Source organism: Nycticebus coucang, chromosome 2 (assembly GCF_027406575.1).
Source record: "Nycticebus coucang isolate mNycCou1 chromosome 2, mNycCou1.pri, whole genome shotgun sequence".
Classification (NCBI taxonomy): Eukaryota; Metazoa; Chordata; class Mammalia; order Primates; family Lorisidae; genus Nycticebus; species Nycticebus coucang.
Window position 1 is genome coordinate 170,355,073 of NC_069781.1, and position 23,215 is coordinate 170,378,287.

Here is a 23,215-nt window from a genome sequence, read left to right on the forward strand (position 1 = left end):
CTGGTCAGACTGCCCAGCCCTGCTCCACCCAACAGCTTCCGAGCAGGACAGGACAAGTCAGTAGCCTCTCTGCCCCCATTTCCTCACATATCAAGAGGGAATATCAAGCCCTTGGCACAGTGTCCCAGCCCATCATCACTGCTCAGTGGACATTAGTTTCTATCATAGTGGCCCTTTCTTCAGGCTACCATATCTTTCAGAAACTGCATAACACACGAAGGCACAAATACACAAGGATGTTCACCAAGGTACTGTGATCAGAAAACACTGGAAGTTTTCCAATGTTAAACCTGGGTAAAGGAATGAGACAGGTTCACATGAACGTAATGTCCACGTGACAACAATAAAGTAAACCACAGGATCCTATCTGTGATGTTATTTGGACAAAAATGTAAAATAACTATATAGAAAATTGTACATTCCCTGTGTAAACAGGTTTACAAAACATTTACATTTCTGTGTGTATAAAATGTTTTTACGCAAGGGGAGATGCCTGGGAGGATACACACCAAACTACAGTCGCTTCTGGAGAGTGGGATCAGGTAGAACCAGGAGCATTCAAGTCAGGAGCACCCGGTTGTGTGAAGGGATCAGAATGCATGCCCGTTATAACCACAGACCGCCGACAGTGCGCTAGGAGATTCAGACCAAAGCACCCTTTACAAGGGTAAAGGGTTATGACCCTCAAATGCTTCAGAAATAATATATTTATCTACATGTTTTATGAGCAATATGAAAAAATATTAATTGGTGAATCAAAATGAAGAATATGCAAAAGTTCCTTTTTTTGAGACAGTCTCACTCAGTTGCCCTTGGTAGAGTCCTGTAGCATCATAGCTCACAGTAATCTCAAACTCTTGGACTTAAGCGATCCTCTTGCCCCAGCCTACAGGCACCTGCCACAACACCCGGCTATTTACAGAGACAGGGTCTCACTCTTGCTCAGGCTGGTCTCGGATTCCTGAGCTCAGTCAATCCACCCACCTCGGCCTCCCAGAGTGCTGGGATTACAGGTATGAGCCACTGCACCCAGGCTTGTATTTTTTTTTTTCCTAAGACAAGCACAGAACAAAGTTCATTGAGCTTTTTATTTTTTTTCATGGTACTATTCTTGCAACTGTTGTCTGTATCTGGTATGTTAAAATTTAAACACAAAATAAATAAAAATAGAGATCAAATGAAAGGCACTCGAGCTCCCAGGATGCCACTGAAGATCAGGTAGCAGAGGCCTGGGAGGACCTGCAGAGAATGGAGAAAGGACTGAGGTTTCAATCCAGGTTCCAAATGGCTTTATTTTTTCCATGACCTTTTTCTCCAAATATCCAATGTCTTTGCAATATTGAAGGATCCTAGGATTTGAATCTGGAAAGCATCACAGATGCAGTTTACGATCTGATCCAGGGACTGAAGAAAGCCTGCTGTGAAGGCTAATGACCCCAGGATTGCCTTTTACAGGGAGGCCAGGCTGTGGATTGGGGGACATGGCTTGAGGCAGTCTCTCCTGTCACCATCCAGCCAAGAAGGCTCGCTTGCATTTTCAGAAAGGTTCCAGATCAGGCTTCCTGGTAGACAATGTCCTCACCTCTGATGATCTGCTCCAATAGCATCTGTGACTTTGCCAAAACCCTGCTCTCTGGAAAAAGAGCAAACAAAGCAATTTCAGCAAACAAAGCAATTTTCAGGCCCTGCTCTCACAGGAGGCCCAGTTCACCCAGGCCCCGGCCCAGGCACCTCTCATGCCCTCTGCACTGTCTTCACCAAGAGATATTTCTACCCAGGTCTTCAGAGTAGGAAGGAAATTGGTTTTAAGTACATACAGCTCCCTGACATGGAGCAAATGTTACATAATCACAGGGAATGCTGCCAGGATTCCTCACACTCCCATTCCTTAGAGAAATGGATAACTGCCTGTAAACACCACAGCCATGAAAGTTAATCCCAAATCCCCTTGGCACTGTTTGTCTGTCAAAGTAACAGCACAATTTTCATCACTTTCAGAGTAAACCCCTCAAATCCTTTTTGAAGGAACAGTAAATAGATGAATGGCCTCTAAGACTGGAGTCAGAGTCAAAGTCTCCTAACTTCTGTCTCAGCTGCACATGGCCCGCTCACTTCAGAAGGGCCTCCAGTTCCCGCTTGACTCTGCAGACCAAGGGCGGCCCCTTGTAGGTGAGGGCCGTGTACAGCTGCACCAGGGAGGCCCCTGCCCGTATCTTCTCCAGCACGTCCTGCCCGCTGCTGACACCGCCGACCCCAATTATGGGAATTCTGCCTGCAGAGAAGCATGTGGTGACACCGTGAAGAAGGGTGTGGGGACAGGGACCCCTGAAGCTGTCAGGTTGGCTTTAGCCTGACAGCCCCCAAACACAGCAGATTAGGGAACAGTGATTCCCATCACAGCCCAGGAACCCGAGCCACACACAGGTCTGAGACACGGGAAGCCTTGCCTTGGGTGAGCGCATACATCTCCCGAATGGTTTGAGTTGATAAATCCCGGAGGGGCTTCCCACTCAGCCCTCCTGTTTCAGAGCGCAGGGCACCCTGGAGGCCAGCAGGGCGGCTCACTGTGGTGTTCGTGACGATCAATCCATCCACTCCCAACTGCAGTATGACACAGAAAAGCCCCCGAAACTCAGACTGCAAGACTCAGCTTCTCTGGAGGTCTGAGCTAGAGGCTGGGCTGGGCACCCCCACCTACAGCCCCTAGAACAAGGGCTGCAGCAGACCTCACTAGCCTTCTTTCTTTGAACAAATATCTGAAGGAGCCACAATTAGACAATAACAGCCATCACATACTGACCACCCAAAACATTCCACCGGGACAGTTTAATCCTTACAACAATCCACTGTATGGTGTCTTGCCAGTGCAGTGGCTCACGCCTGTAGTCCCAGCTACTTAGGAGGGGGATCACTTGAGCCCAAGAGTTTGAGGTTGCTGTGAGCTATGACAACACTACTGCACTCCTGCCCGGGCAACAGAGCAAGACATTGTCTCAATTGATCAATAATAGTGTCTTGTCTGAGACTCCTGGAGGAACCAAGGTTTTACCCATGACTGCTGGGCTCAGTCTGGGTTTTTACTACTCCCCTAAGCCAGAGAGACCCAGTGTTCAGAAAGGCTGCAAGAGACAGAATACTCTGGACCCAGCTGAAACCAGCCAAGAATACAAGCACAAAGGTTAAAGCCCTTGCTGAAGGAAGGTGAGGAAAGAGAAGAAAGAGGCATAAGAAAATGACTCATTCAAACATTCAGACATTCACTCTTTACTATGGGATGAATTCCACTGTGACAAGCACCAAACCAGCCTTCAATGTTACAGAGAGGAAGTCACAAAGGCTGCTGTTCTGGCCTTAACAGACGATGAGAGGTACCCTCCCCCTACCAGGCCCGGGCCCCCACTCAGACCTCTCTCACCACACTGGCAATGTCCTCCTCGTCCTGGGCAGTGAGGTCAGGGGCGATCTTCACTAGCACCGCCGGCCTACGCACTGCCTGCAAGGCATCCCTCTCCTGCAGCACCTGGGGTAACACATGGCCAGAGATAGGGACCCCTAGACCACAGCCCAATGGTGCAACTGGGACCTACAGCCACAGATCAGTGGGTTTTCACTCATTAGCAAACCAAAGCAGTGGTCCTCAACCTTCCTAATGCCGCGACCCTTTATTACCGTTCCTCACGTTGTGGTGATCCCCAACCATAAAATTATTTTTGCAATGAAAATAATTTTATGATTGAGGGTCACCACAACGTGAGGAACCATATTTAAGGGTCGCGGCATTAGGAAGGTTGAGAACCACTGAACTAAAGCATGAGCAATTTTTCCTTTTTAGGAAACCCAGTTACGTGAGGGACTCAAGATGGATTTGATTCAATTCTTTCAAACCAAGGAAAACCCACTGGCATGGACTACTAGGTATCTTAAAGTTTTATAGATTTTTGTTCCTAAAAGATAACCAGAAAATACTGCACCAAGTACGAGGTGATGAAGTTATTCAATTCATTCATTCACTGTGCTGGATGCCAGGGATAGAGTGATATGGTCTAACAGCAGGGACAGATAACTGAGCAGTTACTATTGCATATAATCAGCGTTGTGACAGATGGTCAGAGGTTTCTTCAGGAGGGTGTGGAGAGTGTCCTGACTGTCCAGGGGTTAAGGGCAGATTCTGGAAGGTGATGTGGGTAGGATGAGAAGTGTAATTTCCCACCTTGGTCAGCAGGTGGCGCAGCTCGGCCTTTCCCTGAAGGCCCCGCAGCCCAGCCGTGTTGGGGCTGGACACGTTCACTACCAGGTAGTCTGCCAAGGGGCCCAGCACTCGGACGCCCTCTGCGTAGTCTGAAGCAGCATCCTCTGACGTCTTATTCTTCCCCAAGTTTATTCCCAGTGGCAGTCCATCTATAAATATCGCTGGTCAAGATTTTGGGCCCACACGCCAATTCCTGTGCAACATGTTAAGGCTGTCCTTGTCTAAACAGTTTCCCCCTCCACACCTGAGCTGCTGGACCTACGGGCAGATGCGGTGAACCACCGCTGTGCTGCCTGCCTGCTACCAAAGACCCGGAAAATTCCTCTAGGAGAGGGGCCCGAGTTCCTTAGGGGTTTTCTCTAATTGCTCAATCATGTTTATTTCACTAACAATATTGCCAACGTTTCTCCCACGTTCCTCTTAAAAAATAAGAAGCACTCTGTAACGTAACACCACCTTACCTTCTGTGAGCCTGGCCTGCTTCTGCCGTCTGGCTCGTAACCTATGTTCTACCGCGGAGTGCCCATGACTGTTAAATCCGTACCTGCAGCGCACAGCAGACGGGAGGGGCAAGGTTAGAAGGCAAAGAATGCAGAGAGAGCGAGCTCCACCGCCATTTCCACTGTGTACTTTTAAAAACAGAAAAGAAGGGCAGCGCCTGTGGCTCAGTGAGTAGGGCGCCGGCCCCATGTGCCGAGGGTGGTGGGTTCAAACCCAGCCCCGGCCAAACTGCAACAACAAAATAGCCGGCGTTGTGGCGGGCTCCTGTAGTCCCAGCTGCTTGGGAGGCTGAGGCAAGAGAATCGCGTAAGCCCAAGAGTTAGAGGTTGCTGTGAGCTGTGTGACGCCACGGCACTACCCGAGGGCCGTACACTGAGACTCTGTCTCTACGAGAAAAAAAAAAAAAAAAATCAGAAAAGAATAGCCGAGCGTTGTGGTGGGCACCTGTAGTCTCAGCTACAGGGGAGGCTGAGGCAAGAGACTCACCTAAGCCCAAGAGTTGGAGGTTGCTGTGAGCTGTGATGCCACAGCATTCTACCGAGGGCAACAGAGTGAGACTGTCTCAAAAAAAATAAATAAATAAAAACAGAAAACAATCAGAGTCAGTTCTTAAGCTTCCTGGGACTCCTAGCTTGCCAGAACACCACCTAATACAAAGAGAAAGATTAAAATTTCTAAACAGGCCCGTCAGCCAACTACCATTGGCAACAGCACAGACTCATCAGCAGTAGCGTAGTGCTAATGGTTGAGGACAAAGAGGGTCACACTGGATTGGGACAAACTGAAAAAGAAACAAGGAGCCGAAGGTAGCTGCGACATGCCCTTTACTTAACTTGTGGCCAGTGAGCAGGCACCCAGACATCTGTCTTTACGCAGGTAGTGGGAGCAGATGAACTGGCACAGGAAACTGCTTCTCTCTCCAGGGCAGAAAGCCCGGGGGGGGGAGGGTCACGGTCAGAACAACAGTGGCTCCTAATTAAATGCTAATCACAGTTACTTAGGAACATGTGGCACCTGCCAGCTGAATCATACTTGTTCAAAACCATCGGGCACCTGCAGGCCTTCATTTAACTCATCTAACCCACAAGTCACTGCCCCAGACCTGCTAGATCCTGTATCCACTCCTCACCAGCCCCTGGTCCCACCCAGCTGAGCCCTCTGATAACTGAAGTTTCCCACCTCCCACCTGTGCTCCACTAGCCTCTATCTAGAGCCCCTGCTGCTGCTCCACAGCTGCGCTTTCTGCCTATGGAATCGTCCCCCTTCTGGCCCAGACAAATGCTCCTTCTGAAGGCTGCACAGAGCCCCCAGCTGCAGAGGACCCCCCCCCCGGCATTCATCTAAGGCTTCGTACCTATCTTCCTCCTGGCTCAGAATATGTAAGTACTTATGTGCTTAAGTTTCCATACTGGGTTATACTGTTCTTGAGGGCAAGAAACATGTCTTAACTGTTACTAGACAGCCTGTCACAGGCAGGGGCCCCATGTCTTTTTTTTTTTTTTTTTTGTAGAGGCAGAGTCTCACTTTATGGCCCTCAGTAGAGTGCCGTGGCCTCACACAGCTCACAGCAACCTCCAACTCCTGGGCTTAAGCGATTCTCTTGCCTCAGCCTCCCGAGTAGTTGGGACCACAGGCGCCCGCCACAACGCCCGGCTGTTTTTTGGTTGCAGTTTGGCCGGGGCTGGGTTTGAACCCGCCACCCTCGGTATATGGGGCCGGCGCCTTACTTTGTTACCCTTAGTAGAGTGCCATGGCGTCTCAGCTCAGAGCAACCTCCAACTCTTGGGCTTAAGTAATTCTCTTGCCTCAGCCTCCCCAGTAGCTGAGACTATAGGCACCCGCCACCAAGCCTGGCTATTTTCCCCAGCCCTTTGGGAAGCCAAAGTTGAATGATTGCCTTGAGGTCAGAAGTCCAAGACCAGCCTGGGCAATATGGCAAGACCACCTCTCTACAAAAAATTTAAAAATTATAGCCAAGTGTGGTGGCATACCGCTGTAGTTCCAGCTGCTTGAGAGGCTGAAGCAGGATTGTGTGAGCCCTGGAGTTTGAGGTTGCTGTGAGCTAGGATTGTACCACTGCACTCCTATCCAGGCAACAGAATGAAACCCTGTCTCAAAACCGAAAAAACACCTATAGTGAGACTGAGAGCCAGAAGTGGTCTAACAGGGACAGTGCACATGTTCTGTGGCAGCCAAATCACAGACAAATACATTTGCCTGGCCAATTCTGAAGAGATCAAGTCCCACCTGCAATGCAGCAAAACTGTAACTTGATCTTTAAAGCTGAAAAACTTCCCCCAAACAAGCACAAGTGCAGTTAAACTTCCTGTGTGTCAGTCTCCCAGGAGGCCGCGAATGGCCCCAGGGTGCCTATCAAAAGCTCCCCAAGGGGGAGCTTCAAAATTCTATTCCCAAAAAGTAGCAACTTCTTCTTTTTCTGGGTTTGCTACAGTAAAAACTGCCCAGGGATGACAAAGGGAAAAGGGCTTTATCCAGCCTGGGAAGATTTCTCGTACTAAAAGTAGCTGTGCGTGTTGAACGCTAAATTCTCCTGATTGCTAAGAGCTAGGGCTGTTCCCTCCATACCAGAGCTGCTGGCCACATGTGGCCCCTGAGCACTTGAAATGTGACTGGTGAAAAGTGGAAATGTACACCACCTTTTGAAGACTTGGTACAAGTAAAAAGAGGCAAAAACTGCTAATTAATTTTTATAATGATCACATACTAAAATCTGCAATATAAAGTAGTTATAATTAAGCTATAATTATAAATAATTTCACTGATTTATTTTTCCTGGGGTTTTGGGGTGTTTTTTTCAGGGTTGGGGATTTTTGAGACAGGGTCTCACTCTGTCGCCCTGGCTGGAGTGCAGTGGTGCCACCATGGCTCACAGCAACCTCAAACTCCTGGGCTCAAGCGATTCTCTTGCCTCAGCCTCTCAAGTAGCTGGGACTACAGGTGCCCGCCACAACACCCAGCTATTGTTAGAGATGGGGTCTTACTCTTGCTCTGGCTGGTCCCAAACTCCTGAGCTCAGGCAATCCACCCCCCTCCATCTCCCAGAGTGCTGGAATTACAGGTGTGAGCCACTGCACCCAGCAGAGCCTGGCTTTTGTTCAGGCAGGTCTTGAACTCTTGACCTCAAGTGATCCTTCTGCCTTGGCCTCCCAAAGTGTAAGGAATACAGGTGTGAGCCACCATGCCCGGCCCTTTTTACTGTTTTACTGTCACTCTGAATTATGTGTGGGACTCGAAGCGTTGAGTGAGGGCACCGGAGAGACAAGGAGGATGAGGCACAGCTCTGAAGTCCCAGGAGCCGAAGCCACACCCAGCCTCTCCTCCTTTGTGTATTCGGATCACAGCTCAGTGCTGTAGCTCTCTGAGCCCCCTCATATACACCTGTTACAGAAATAAATGAAAGCTGGTCCCCAAGGCTGCTGGTGAGAATAAATGTCTCGTACACAGTAGATGCTCAATAGGATTCCTGAACGTTCCAAGTTACAGAAGAACGTCCACATTGTCCCAGAGAAAAAAACAAGGCAGATCTTACATCCCTGAGAGCCCAGGTAGCAAGAAGGCCTCCCCTCTTAACTAACTCGGGCTCTGTCTCCTACCTGTTAATGATGGCTTCATCCTCAGGGAGGCGGAAGACTCTGGGTCTGGGGTTTCCTTCCTGAGGTTTTGGAGTCACACTTCCAATCTCAACAAACCCAAAGCCCATTTTATAAAGTCCATCCACAGCTTCCCCATGCTTGTCAAATCCTGCAGCAATTCCTACTGGATTTCGGAATTTATGGCCCAGAACTCTCACCTCCTGGGAAGAAAACGACAAAAGTCAGTACATAAGGCTATCCTGGTTTTTCTCAAAATGTGGTCCCTGACACACCTGCATCAGAAAGACCTGGGAAGCTTGTTAAGCATTGGATTGAAGGGCCCATGCCCAAGGCAGGGGAGGGAGGGAGAGGGAACCTATTATTTTTTGTTGTTGTTGTTGTTGTTGAGACAGTCTCTCTATGTCATCCTCGGTAGAGTGCCATGGCATCACACCTCTCAGCAACCTCCAACTCTTGGGCTTAAGTGATTCTCTTGCCTCAGCCTCCCAAGTAGCTTAAGCTACAGGCACCTGCCACAACATCCAGCTATTTTTTTTTTTTTTTTTTTTTTGTTATTGTAGTTGTTTAGCAGGCCCGGGCCGGGTTCAAACTCACCAGCCTTGGTGTATGTGGCCAGGGCCCTAACCCTGAGCTACAGATGCCAAGCCGAGAGAGAACCTATTTTTTTTTTTTTTTTGTAGAGACAGAGTCTCACTTTATGACCCTCGGTAGAGTGCCGTGGCCTCACACAGCTCAGAGCAACCTCCAACTCCTGGGCTTAAGCGATTCTCTTGCCTCAGCCTCCCGAGTAGCTGGGACTACAGGTGCCCACCACAACGCCCGGCTATTTTTTTTTTTTTTTTTTTTGGTTGCAGTTTGGCAGGGGCCGGGTTTGAACCCGCCACCCTCGGTACATGGGGCCGGTGCCTTACCGACTGAGCCATAGGTGCCGCCCGAGAGAACCTATTTTTAACAGAGCTCTCCAAGTAACTGTGATGCCTGGCTAAGTGGGGATGAGATCAGCAGGAGTCCTGGCTGGCAGGTAAGGGGTCTCGGCCGAACTCTAAATGAGCCACTGCAAGTGTGGACCCTTGCAGTGGTGTCACCATGACTGCTCAAAGGCCATACCCTCTGTCTTTGTGTGTGCCTGGGCAAACCTCACTTCCAAATTCACCCCATCTCTGCACCCGACTCTTTACTCTCATTTTACCTGATTCCAGGGTGAAAGCTAGCAGTTTCAGGTGAGAAAGCTTAAAGGAATGCTCTGTCTCATCCTACAGTGCCTTTTAGAGATTAAGTATGGCAAGTCGGGTAAAATGACACATTGCTTAACTGTGCAATGGGAAAGTGAAAAAGGGCCCCATTTAAAGGCTTGGCTCAGTGGCTCACACCTGTAATCCCAGAACTCTGGGAGACCGAGGTGGGTGGATTGCCTGAGCCCAGGAGTTCGGGACCAGCCTGAGCCACAGTAAGACCCCTGTCTCTAAAAAACAGCTGGGCGTTGTGACAGGTGCCTGTAGTTCCAGCTACTTGGGAGGCTGAGGCAAGAAAATCACTTGAGCCCAGGAGTTTGAGATAGCTGTGAGCTATGATGCAACAGCACTCACTAACAGAGTGAGATATTGCAAAATAAATAAATAGAAGGGTAAAGGCTGAAGTCCCCTAATATTTCTCAGTTGGTACCTATCCTCTTTAAAGCCAGAGCCTCGGGTCGTGCCTGTGGTTCAGTGGGTAGGGCGCTGGTCCCATGTACTGAGGATGGTGGGTTCAAACCTGGCCCCGGCCAAACTGCAACAACAACAAAAATAGCTGGGTGTTGTGGCGGGCACCGGTAGTCCCAGCTACTCGGGAGACTGAGGCAAGAGAATCGCCTAAGCCCAAAAGTTGGAGGTTGCTGTGAGCTGTGACGCTACAGCATTCTACCGAGGGCAACAAAGTGAGACTGTCTAAAAAAAAAAAAAAGTAAGACATGATTGCAAAAGGGACTTTGCCTAACAAATGCAATCAGTGTAATCTGGTTTATTGTACCCTCAATGAATCCCCAACAATAAAAAAAAAGAGCCTCAAAGGAGCAGTGGGAATTAAGAGTTCAATCTGAGCTATTTTTATTACATGTAATTTATAATTATACATTGCTTGTGGGATTTGTGTTGGGCAGTGTTCTCAGGTGTCCATCACAATGACGGGCTAGTTTTTCTATTTTCAGTAGACATGAGGGTCTGGCTTAGGCTGTTCTCGAACTCCTGAGCTCAAGGAATATACTCTCTTCAGCCTCCCAGAGTGCTAGGATTACAGGTGTCAGCCACCACGCCTGGCCCTCACCCTTCTATTTAATGAATAGGGTGTTCCTAGAGTACCTACCAGCATGTCAGAGTCCTGAAATGAGGCTCGAGGAAGGAGTCCCAGGGAGGTAAAGTGAATGGCCAGTCTGTGGGCTGACTCTGGGTCCAGCAGCCTCTGCAGAGCTGGCATCAGGTATTCAGCATAGAAACGCTCATCCCCCGTAGCTGTCAGGTAGGAAGCAAACAGAAGTCCTCCACCCCCCAGGATGACCAAAGCATCCCGGGCCTGTTTCTGGGGAAAAAAAAAAAAAAAAAACCCACCTACAAAAGGCCCCCCACTAGGCCAGGCTGCAGCATCCGTGAGTCCTTTATACTCACAGAGGGCAAAATGACAGGTTATGCGAAACAATATCCCTTGCTTTCTGCTGACTCTGGTGTCTACAGTCAAAAGCTGTATCCACATTTCTACTTAGACACACTCCTCTGGCCCTAAAAACTTTCCTAGGACTTTAGGCCAGACATTTAGAAGGGAGGCCGTACAAGAAGGGACGTACTGCCTCCATGAGCATGCAATTTTTACTGGTTGCCATGATGGGCAGGGCAATGCCATAGATTTTTGTGGACAGGGATCAGTCACACACATCTTTCTTCACTTGAGACTACCTGAAACATGAATTGTTCCACATCCTGTATGGCTTTTGAACATCCTACTGACATTGTGTGGGTAAAAAATTGTCTGTTCGTGTTATCTGAGCCTTGAGCCAAACTATGTTTCACTACAAAAACACAAACTAACCACAAAGTTTTCATACAGTACAATTACCTTTTAAATGGGGGGAACGACAACTGTACTGTGTTGTACAGAATATTAGTATGGATTGTTCACCATTTCAGAAAATCCCATCAGGAATAAGTGCTTAGCTTGAGGTGTCTGACAATACAACACTGTGGCACTCACGTTTCTAAGTAGAGGTTTAAACACCTAAGTATCACACATTAAATGTTATAAATTTAATTTCTCCTTTAGGTCACAGTAAAAATTGTTGGTTTTTAAAAATTATACATTGAAAGATAATGCACATATATTCCATTTCTGTATGATGGGGGGCCATTGCAAAATATAAAAATGGAGCTGCAGGTCTTACTGTATTGAGAACCACTACCCTAGCTCAGAAGTGGTTCACAATGCTTTTCTCTAATTAACGCTGCCAGATGCTAAATCACTCATTAGTTCAGTCTTTCATCTGAGAGACAGAAATGATCGTGCAAATATGTTGCTATGAAAGAAACAAAAGCATATGGTAATGGAAGGACTCAACCTAATCTGAGATAAGGAAAAGCTTCCTTGAGGAAATGACTTAAAGCTGATATTGAAAGAGTAAGTACGGGCTTGGCACCTGTAGCTCAAGCAGGTAGAGCGCCAGCCACATACACCAGAGCGGGCAGGTTCGAATCTAGCCCGGGCCTGCCAAACAAGAATGTCAACTACAACCAATAATAAAAATAGTTGGGCGTTGTGGAGGGCGCCTGTAGTCCCAGCTACTTGGGAGGCTGAGGCAAGAGAATCGCTTACACCCAAGAGTTTGAGGTTGTACCCAACCTACCCAGGGCGACAGCTGAGACTGTCTCAAAAGAAAAAGTAGGGGCGGCGGCTGTGGCTCAGAGCGGTAGGGCGCCGGTCCCATATGCCGGAGGTGGCGGGTTCAAGCCCAGCCCCGGCCAAAAACCACACGCACACGCGCACACACACACGTTAACCAGGAGGCAGAAGGGGGAGGAAAAAGAGTATGGCTCCCTCAGTGGCAGAAGAGAATAAGCGGAGAAAGTCTGTTTGGAACTGAGAAGTGAGGGAAAGCAAAGAATTAGGATGATGCAGGAGAAGGGAAATTATAGGTTTTGTTCTCTAAACCAGAAAGGGACACGGTCAGGTTTGCTTTTACGAATTCCTCAAAGCTGTTCCTGTAGATCACGCGTTCTTTGACTTAGAGTCCCCTGCAGACTGCAGGAACGCCTCTCATGACAATCATCAGCTATTTGAGCACTTACTACATTCCAGACCCCGGGAATACAACTCAGAACTCCTCACCTTAAGCCCAATAGATAGCAAAACTTTATCTAGACGGACTGGGACCACGTCTTATTCTAATTTCCTTCCGCGTAAGCGCCCCTGTGCTAGGCTCCATAAACACACGTCCACAGGCACGGACACGTCAGCATCTGCCCCGATACACGTGTGCCAAATGCACACACCTGGCCGGGTACACGCGTAGTGTATGAGCACTTACAGGTGCGCCCACTTCCCCCCAGCCCACGCCCGAGATATTCCCAGCCGCTGCAAGCCTTGCTTGCCGGACTCACTTTTAGATGTCTCCACGCCATGCTCCTTCCGCCACTGGACCCGCCCCTGCTCATTTCCATTGGAGGAGAGGGAAGCCCCCCCCCCATCTCCGCCCCTAGAGTTGCCAATTCACCAATCGCTAGGCAGAAGGGTAGGGCGAGGGCCTCGGCGGCGCGGACGACCACGCTCCGCCCCGAGGTTCTGGTTGGCTGCTCGCTCGCGCGCGTGCGCAGTAATGACGGTCTCGTGCCTGGGTGTCTCGGCTAAGTTTCTGTAGGGCGCGTGGGGTTGTTGTGGCTGAGCTGTCTGCAGTCCTGCACCTTCGAATAGGACGGTACCTGCGGAGCCTGGGCTCTAGGAGGGAGCGGAAGCTTCCTAGAAAGCCCCGAAGTGACCAATATGCTCCCCCGAGGTCACGCCGGCTCGCAGGAATTTGGGCGCCAGGCCGTTGTCTATGCCGGGGCCGCTCTGAGACTTTCGAGGGCCCTTTCCTGAAAAAAACTGTTACAACGTGTACATACATCAAAACATGGTGTTTTATACCATAAATAAGTACGATTTTTGCCAAAAAAAAATTATACTGTGTCAATATAAAGACGAACATTTAATACGTATGTAAACTTCCACTTAAAAGTTCATTTTTCTTCGGATTTTAGAGATGAAGGTGTTTTCTTGAGCCCCTGAAAGTGTTATGGGCTGTGTGCCTGCTGGCTAGGGTGACCCTGGTTTGCTTTGGGATTCTGGTGCGGCAGATGTGGAAGCTATGTTTTAAAACAATTTCTAATCAGGACTCTGAGTGTGCGGCTCTGCTGGAGTGTGGGGTATTGCAGGGATTTATGCTGACCTGTGTGGGGGCTTGATAGGATCTGCATTGAAGGCAGTTAACATGAGAAAGATACTCAGACTCAGTTATCTCAGGTGAAATAACAGATGGGAGCCTGTGAGAGGCATACACTGAGCCAGCAGCCTTACTTCAATTTCTGTCTGTTCTTGGGCAGGACTCAGGCGATAGTAATCTTTGCTTGCTAGGCATTCTGTTCTTAGCCACCAGGTAAAATCAGGCGGTCTGCGGCCCAGGAAAATGGGGGACATGAGATCTTGGACTGTGGTCAACAGGACTCCCAGAATCCTAGCCCTGAGCCTGCCAGGTGCCAAACATCCTGTGTAAACCACCAGGTTATTGCTAGCCTTGAAGGGTTTGAGAAACTTGGACTCTGGTCAACAAGCCCTCCAGAGAGGCCTGGCCTGAACTACCTACAAACCTAATCCCATATCACTGTGTCACTTTACGGTCCTCTGAAGCAATTGTGTCCCAGTCAAGAACATTAAAGTCTCTTCGGTAATTGCATCCTAGCTTTAGAAAATTGATCCTGTGGACTCTGTCAGCAGCATTTTGGAGAGCCTTTGGAGGCTCTGCACCTGTGTGTCATTTTTGGCCAGTTGTGTTGTTCCATCAGCAGAAATGGCTGGAGTGTTGTCAGAACAGAAATTAGAACAAAAGAAGGAGGGTGTATTTAACATAAGCCATACTTAAACTTCATCATTTGTACAAAACTATCAAATTTGAACACATTCACAGACCCACTGAAACTTAGAAGTCTACTGCAATAATTCACATGCAGCTGTCTCAGGATATAATAGAAATAACTGAAATTATCAAACTAAAAATTATGCTTATCAACCTTTTTATACTTTAATGGAATAAATTATAATTTAGTTAACATAAATTATTACTCAGGACAAAAGACTATGTTGATTCTTCAGTTCTAAGCTTTTTTTATTTTTTGAGACAGAGTGTCTCACTCTGTCACTCTGGGTAGAGTGCCGTGGCATCATCATAGCTCACAGCAGCCTCAAACTTTTGGGCTTCAACAGTCCTCTTGCCTCAGCCTCCCAAATAGCTGGGACTACGCAGGCTCACTCCACTATGCCCAGCTCATTTTTCTATTTTTGGTAGAGACAGGGTCCTGCTCTTGGCTGCTTTCAAACTCCTGAGCTCTAGAGGTCCTTTTGCCTCAGCTTCTCAGAGTGCAAGGATTATAGGTGTGAGCCTTTATGCCTGGCTGCTAAGCTTTTTTTTTTTAAGAGACCATGTCTTGCTATATCGCCCAGGCTAGACACTTTTGATTATTTAAATGAAACTTTTTTTTTTAAGAGACAGAGTCTCACTTTATTGTCCTCGGTAGAGTGCCATGGCATCACAACTCACAGCAACCTCCAACTCCCGGGCTTAGGCAATTCTCTTGCCTCAGCCTCCCGAGTAGCTGGGACTACAGGCACCCGCCCGCCACAATGCCCGGCTATTTTTTCATTGCAGTTAGGCTGGGGTCGGATTCAAACCCGCCACCATCGATATATGGGGTTGGTGCCCTACCCATTGAGCCACAGGTGCTGCCCTAAATGAAACCTTTTATCTTTTGTTTCCAGCTCCAGTTTCCACTGCTGTTCCACTATATACCCAGGGCACATAATATTCACGTGGAGGAGTTATTTCATTCTCTTTATAAATACTTCCCATTTTCTCACCTCTAGGCATTTACTAACATTGACTTTTCTGACAAGAGTCTTTGTCATCTAAACATGACCATCCTTATATGTTCAGTTCAAATGCTAGGAATAAATCTTCATCTGAACCTTCACAGCGCCTAAGCTGTCCCTCTATGCTGGCACTTTTCACTGCCTTTATTCATTACAATTAATATGTCTGTTCTTCTCTACTTTGACTTTTTAAAAGTAGGGATTAGTCTGTATTTAGCTTTCATTGATTGCTTCAGACGGTTTTTTTTTTTTTTTTTTTTGCAGTTTTTGAACAGGGCTGGGTTTGAACCCACCACCTCAGGCATATGGGGCCAACACCCTACCCCTTTGAGCCACAGGTGCCGCCCTGCTTCAGTGTTTTTCAAACTGAGTTGTATTTTGAGACAGAGTCTCACTTTCTTGCCCCCAGTAGAGTGCTATGGTGTTATAGCTCACAGCAACCTCAAACTCTTGGGCTCAAGCAATCCTCTTGCTTCAGCCTCCTGAGTAGCTGGGACTATGGGCACCTGCCATAACACCCGGCTATGTTTTAAGAGATGGGGTCTCTTTCATGCTCAGACTAGTCTCAAACTCATGAGCTCAAGCAATCCACCTGTCTTGGCCTCCCAGAGTGCTGGGCTTACAGACATGAGCCACAGCCCTATGATGATTTTTAAAAGTAACGTAAGCACCATTTGGATAAACTAATTTGATCCTAAAACCTGCCAAGCAATTTCAGTACTCACATTTGTTTGCATTTATGATCACTTTTTGGCACCAAGAAAGATCGAGCTGTGGTATATAAATGATGAATGTGCAACCAGTAAAGACCAAACAACATGCTGGATGAAGGTTTTTCGGCAAGTCAAAGAAAAGCAGTGAGAGATTGACTCTGACCTAGAGCATAAAATAGCGTGCATGCCAAATTCAAAGGAATCTGTGTAAGCATAAACCAGAACCATATTTATCTGCTATTCAGCACAGCAAATTTGGATTTCCTTGGTGTATTTGTATTTAATTTGTATTCATTCTTCCATTAAATATTTACTCTTTGGTTTTTATGATGGTGTTTGAACTTTAGGATAGAGTTCATGCCCAGTTTTGTTTGTATGAATTTGTAAAACAGTTTAAATCAATTCTAGCAGATATGGAGGCTGAACAAGTCTAGAGATCTAATATGTAACATGAAGACTATAGGTGATAAAATTGTACTATAAATGAGGTTGTGCTAAATGAGATTTTAACTGCTCATGGGTAACTAGGTGAGATGATATATTAATTTGCTTTACTGTAGTAATCTTCTATCTATATAATGTATCTTGTAACATTTTGTATATCTTAAATATGTGCAATAAATCTTATTTTTAAAAATCTATCCTAGGCTGGGCATGGTGGCTCACACCTATAATCCTAGCACTTTGGGGGGCTGAGGCGGGTGGATTGCTTGAGCTCAGGAGCCCTAGACCAGCCTGAGTAAGAGCGACACCCGTCTCTACTAAAAAAGAAAAAAAAGAAAAAGAAGAAGAAACAAGCCAGCTGTTGTGGCAGGCTCCTGTAGTCCCAGCTACTTGAGAGGCAAAGACAAGATGGTGACTTGAGCCCAAGAGATTGAGTTTGCTGTGAGCTATGATGCTACAGCACTCTACCCAGAGCAACTGAGTGAGACTTGATCTCCAAAAATAAACAAAAAAGTCTAACCTAGAGATCTATTTATCAATTCATAACAATAAAAATTGACTTAGATATTCATTATCTTCTACTCCCCAGAAGCTTAAACTTTATGATACATCTTCATTTACTAACGACATATCGAGTTGTGTAGACACAGGTGGTGGTAGCCCAGGTGTAAAAGCACATTGCTTGGTTAACCTCTGCAATTTGTTTTCAGCTTATAAAAACCACACCTGGGTCCACAAAACAAAACCTTTTGTCTCCTGGATAAATGTTCCCAGTTCACAAGAGAGTAATACCAATAAAACAAAGCCGCTAAGGTATCTATTTAAAGGCCCAGGCAGCTGCTGAATCCCCACACGTCTTCTTGCTCCCAGTTCACAGAGAAGATGTTCTTCAGAGGAAGCCCCTGGCTGTGGTTATATGTCAGAACAAGTATCATCCTAGGACGCATAAACAGCCCAGAGCTACATGAGAAAAATCATTGCTATCAGCTTAACAGATTTGCCTGCAGCTTTGAGAAAGCAGAAAGTCACTGTCGTGCCCAGGGAGGACACCTTGCTCATGTTTGGCATGAGGAAGTCCAAGACCTCCTCTGGGACTTTCTGGAAGAAGGAAAGAAGTGGTGGATTGGGAAAAATTTAAAGCTGGGAAACGGTAAGGAAAACAACCATCCAAGTAAGGCTCTCGGAGTTAGTGTTTAAAAGGGAATCTTCCTGACATTTTATTCTGGGACAGGAGAAAGAAAAGAATTTTAATCTTTCTGCTTTTGAGTACAAAACAATCACTTCTTTACACCCCTTCCTCTGAAATAGTCTCATTGTGTGCTATAGCCTTTGATTTTTGTCTGTGTCACAAAGGCGGTGAGATTTTTTTTCTCAGAGCCTATCTAAAGTTCGCTTACCTACTGTTTCACGAAAAGAATTGTACTTGATTCTAAAGAGGGACACCTTTCATGGACTTTTTATTTCCTAGTAATCATCTCTTTGTTATTCCGGGCTCCAAGTTATAGAATGCGAAAAACCAGGGAACAGAGTACCTACCTGTTTTCTTTCTCACATAGTAGCTTGAAGGTTATATGCCATAACCTTGAAGGTTAGAAATATGCTTCCAAGGCATTTTTTAATCTTCCTCATCATCTTCCTTGGTATCTGGGTAAGTTAGTTCCAAGCCTTGTGGTAAAGAATACAAATGAAAAAATACACAATCTATAATATGTGGTCAGAAATCCTAAATTTTCATCAACTGGAAGCCAGCCAAATTTGATTTTCATGTATTTTTTTAAATGTCTGACTTTTTAAGTGTGAAGCTCACCTGGATCTGGTCTCTCCCACTCAGCAGGTGTTCCAGCCTCTCCAGCTAATCCCATGGCCTGTGTCTACCTGTCCAGGAACTTCCATGAGATCTCATTCAAAGAAGACATGTGCTCACTGGAACATTATTTCATTTGCCAGGCTGGTAAGTGATGAAGTTGCATTCTATCAAAGACCCAGACTTTTAAAAAGTTTGATTCTAAATAAGGAGCTGTGTGGGACTGTCACCAGTCTGTGAGTGATAGGCCATAAGACGGATATAGGGATTCTGATTTTCACAAGATGGATGAGAATGAGCAACTGTGTTCACTTGGCATGATTAACTCATGCATCCCAGACTGGTAGTTGGGAAAGAATTATGCCATGAGTTCCCCTCATGGTTTGCCTTGGACAGTGTGTGGGAGGAATTGTATACATATTAGTAACTCCATGTTCCCCATGTGCACCCCTAATCCATGCAGCACTTGAGGTTTAGAAGGAAGGATAGGAAAGCTGAGGTGCAAAACAGAACATGGTTTAGGGAAATGAGAAGACAAAAGGGAAAGGCTGTTGTCAGTTCGAGGTTAGCTTCCTAAAAGTAGGAGACCGGAATTAAACTGCAGGTGTGTGTATCTCTGTGTGTGTGGCTATTGTTGTTACTGGTTTTTTAAATTTAGCATTGTTTTTCGTAGTGATGATTTCAGCTTTCATACTTACACAAAGCGTTTATTCTTAGCTCATGAATTCTCAGAGGCCTTGTGATAACTCAGATTATCTAGGTTAAAATTTTGTTCCACATCTTAAAAATCACAAATACATTCTTTTTTTTTTTTTTTTCTTTTGAGACAGACTCACTTTTTTGCCCTCAATAGAGTGCTGTGGCCTCATAGCAACCTCAAACTCTTGGGCTCAAGCTATTCTCCTGTCTCAGCCTCCCAAGTAGCTGGGACCACAGGTGCCACAACGCCCAGCTGTTTTTAGAGATGAGGTCTCACTCTTCTTGCTCAGGCTGGTTTTGAACTCATGAGCTCAAGAGATCCACCCGCCTCAGCCTCTCAGAGTGCTGGCTTTACAGGCCTGAGCCACTGTGCCTGGCTCACAAATACATTCTTATTAACATATGAAGATCTACAGGTCACTAAAACAAGATACATTATAATATTTCTTCTAGTAGAAGATAACAGGGCTGTTTAGATAATCCCCAGAAATCTACAAATCTTCTGGAACTAATAAACATGCTCAGCAATGTCACGAGATGCGACATAAACATCCCAGCTGAGACTAAGGGAGGCTTCTAGATGTTAGGTGTTGAGTAGAGGTAAGAAGTGGAGACAGTCACCCGGGGGGTGGAGGAACGAATAGACTCGAGACTAATGAGGTTGTCAGGCAGAGCAAAGGCAGGCCACTCGAGGCTCAGGGTCCTGAATTCAAGTTAAGGTACAGTCATTGTGGTTATGTGACTTTCTCTAAGCCGTGTTCAATAGCATGTCTGAGAAATTCTCGGATATGCACAAAGAGGCAAGTTCAAGAATGTGATTGCCCACTTCTGAACACCTACATCTCTACCAAGGAGAGTGGTGTAACAAGAAGAATATGTATTTAATTTATTAAAATGAACTTAATTCTCTGTCTTTTCAGTGTTGTTTTTTGTTTGTTTTGGGGTTGGAGGGTTGAAACAGAATCTCATTCTGTTGCCCTGGGGTAGAGCGTTGTGGCATCAGCTCACAGCAACCTCAGCCTCTTGGGTTCGAGCCATCCTCCTGCCTCAGTCTCCCGAGTAGGTGGGACTACAGAGACCCACCACGATGCCTGGCTAGTTTTTCTATTTTTAATAGAGATGCAGTCTCACTCTTGCTCAGGCTGGTCTCAGACTCCTGAGCTCAGGCTATTTATCTGCCTCGGCCTCCCAGAGTGCGAGGATTGCAGGTGTCAGCCACTGTGATCCCAGCCTTTTCTCAGTGTTGACCCGACTGTTGAACCTAATTTGAAATGTCAGATAGTATGAGGTGATACAAAAGAGCTACTGCAGAATGCAGATAGTATTGCTTTAAACACTTGGATAGTAAGGATTGATCTGTGCTTTCCCGGTTATCATAGTGAACATGTAATTATTATACATTTTGTATTGGCCTCCGGATGAAGGTGCCGGTCATGAAAGAAACGAACGTAATTCCCTTTCACACCAGAGACCCAAGAAGACAAAAAGAGCAGTTGCGATACCAAGGAACAACGTGACCTCAGGTACTGTGTCTGTCCTCTTAACATCAATTCCGGCCTCCAGGGTACACAATCCGAGTGAATGCAGAAACATGTTATCATAACATGCACCCAAGAGACGTCTGTTGCTTTCTTAATATTGCAATCTTCACTTTCTTTCATTGTATGTGCTCGTTTTCTTGACATGCCCTGGGCCTGTGGCTCAGTGGTTAGGGTGCCAGCCCTATATACCAAGGGTGGTGGGTTCAATCCTGGCCCCGTCCAAACTGCAACAACAACAAAAAAAAAAATAGCTGGGCGTTGTGGCAGGAGCCTGTATTCCCAGCTACTCGAGAGGCCAAAGCAAGAGAATTACCTAAGCCCAGGAGTTGGAGGTTGCTGTGAACTGTGTGATCCTGGCACTCTACCAAGGGCGATAAAATGAGACTGTCTCTACAAAAAAAAAGAAAGAAAGAAAAAGACTACTGCAAGAGAAGAGATTGAGCTCACCCCAAATACAGGGACTGGTTGGGGTTTCTAGCCAAGGAGCAGGGTAGGGGTGGAGGTGGAAGGTGGATGGAAAATTACTAAGAAGAGAGTCAAGGGCGAGGATATTCTTGCTCCGGGAAGGTGATCAGATATCAGGTTTAGTGGAGAGTAGGGAGATTCTCTCTAAACAGACTTAGCAGGATTCTTGCTAAAATTAGGCCATGCAGGTCTGGCAAGGATAGGACCAAGGTCAAGGCCTAATTGAGAAGAAGCCTAAATAAAGTTTGGTTAAAGATCGAGTCTTTGTTATTCCCAAATTCTAGCATTAGGCTACATTAGTCATGGTTTACAACATATAGTAAAGTGATTTTTCCCCTTTTCTTTCTTCATGTGATATATCTATATATATATATATATATTTTTTTTTTTTTTTTTTTTTGGAGACAAAGTGTCACTATGTTGCCTTCAGTAGACTACAGTGGCATCACAGCTCACAGTACCTCAAACTATTGGGCTTAAGTGATCCTCCTGCCTCAGCCTCCCAAATAGCTGGGACTACAGGTGCCCGCCACAACATCCGGTTATTTTTTGTTGCAGTTGTTGTTGGTGTTTAGCTGGCCCGAGCTGGGTTTGAACCCGCCAGCCTCAGTGCATGTGGCCGGCACCATAACCACTGTGCAACGGGTGCCGAGCCAATGAATATAGTTTTTAAAAGCAGAGAGACGATTTATGTAAACTGTAGTCATAAACTATTGAGAACTATTGTTAACTATTAAAAATCTACCTCTGGGGCGGCGCCTGTGGCTCAGTGAGTAGGGCGCCAGCACCATATGCTGAGGGTGGCGGGTTCAAACCCAGCCCTGGCCAAACTGCAACAAAAAAATAGCTGGGCGTTGTGGCAGGCGCCTGTAGTCCTAGCTACTTGGGAGGCTGAGGCAAGAGAATCGCATAAGCCCAACAGTTAGAGGTTGCTGTGAGCCGTGTGACGCCACGGCACTCTACCCGAGGGCGGTACAGTGAGACTCTGTCTCTACAAAAAAAAAAAAAAAAAAAAATCTACCTCTGGGGTGGGTGCCGTGGCTCATGCCTGTGATCACAGCACTTTGAGTGGCTGGGAGGGGAAGATTGCCTGAGGCCAGAAGTTCAAGACCAGCCTAAGCAACACAGCAGGCCCACATCTCTACAAAAGTAAAAACATTAGCTGGGATGTTGGGACATGCCTGTAGTCCCAGCTACTTAGAAAGCTAAGGCAGGAGGATCACTTAAGCCTAGGAGTTTGAGGTTTCTGAGCTGTGATGACACCACTGTACTCTAGCCCTGGTGAGAGAGCAAAACTCTGCCTCAAAAAAAAAAAAAAAAAAAAGGGGGGGGCGGCGCCTATGGCTCAGTGAGCAGGGCGCCGGCCCCATATACTGAGGGTGACGGGTTCAAACCCGGCCCCAGCCAAACTGCAACAAAAGAATAGCCAGGCGTTGTGGCGGGCGCCTGTAGTCCCAGCTACTCGGGAGGCTGAGGCAGGAGAATCGCGTAAGCCCAGGAGTTGGAGGTTGCTGTGAGCTGTGTGAGGCCACGGCACTCTACCGAGGGTGATAAAGTGAAACTCTGTCTCTACAAAAAAAAAAAAAAAAATCTACTCTGTAAAAATGACATTAATTTTCACATAGTTAACTACTATGATAGCCATTTGCCAGGTGAGAAAACTCTTAAGTTTCCGTCAGTTGGTCAAGGCTTCACATTTACCATAAAAGGGAAAAGCAGCTTTGAAATCCAGCTTCTTTATTCAACTCTGTCATCTTTGCTGTGTCTGAAAGACATGACGTCTGAGCAGAAGAGCACCCAGTAGTACCTGTAGTGATTTTGCTGCTAAATCTACATTGTCAGTCATATGAATAAGAGGGGGAATGTTACAAGATAAGCTAGGACATCACTGGGTAAATTTTAGCAGTGCGTATAGGCTCAAGCCTTGAAAGAAGTCAACCTAAGCTAATAGCAAATGGGCGTGTTACTGTGCTGATCTGCCTTCAGGTGACAATGTTCCTTCTAGAAAATGTGGAAAGAGGAAGCAAGAATGGTAATCTGGTACAATT

At 46.5% G+C, this 23,215-nt stretch overlaps 2 protein-coding genes across 3 annotated transcripts in view; one reads left to right on the forward strand and one right to left on the reverse strand.

Moving 5' to 3' along the window:
• Positions 1–1,275: 1,275 nt before the first annotated feature.
• Positions 1,276–13,171, reverse strand: DHODH (dihydroorotate dehydrogenase (quinone)). 2 transcript variants are annotated; one of them, XM_053606240.1, is made up of 9 exons: positions 12,984–13,171; positions 10,705–10,917; positions 8,365–8,564; positions 4,711–4,793; positions 4,211–4,398; positions 3,416–3,520; positions 2,448–2,601; positions 2,113–2,272; positions 1,276–1,633 (listed from the first exon to the last, which is right to left on the reverse strand). In XM_053606240.1, the coding sequence occupies exons 1-9, from the start codon at positions 13,068–13,070 to the stop codon at positions 1,579–1,581; spliced, it is 1,245 nt and encodes a 414-aa protein (XP_053462215.1). In that variant the 5' UTR covers positions 13,071–13,171; the 3' UTR covers positions 1,276–1,578. The 2 variants fall into 2 exon arrangements, with proteins under 2 accessions (XP_053462215.1, XP_053462206.1); XM_053606231.1 differs by having other exon boundaries at positions 3,407–3,520.
• Positions 13,172–17,540: 4,369 nt separating this feature from the next.
• PKD1L3 (polycystin 1 like 3, transient receptor potential channel interacting) overlaps positions 17,541–23,215 on the forward strand; it is a 66,766-nt gene continuing 61,091 nt past the window's right edge. The window contains 3 exon segments of the mRNA XM_053554190.1: positions 17,541–17,829; positions 18,490–18,609; positions 20,586–20,725. Coding sequence (XP_053410165.1) covers positions 17,541–17,829; positions 18,490–18,609; positions 20,586–20,725 — 549 coding nt within the window.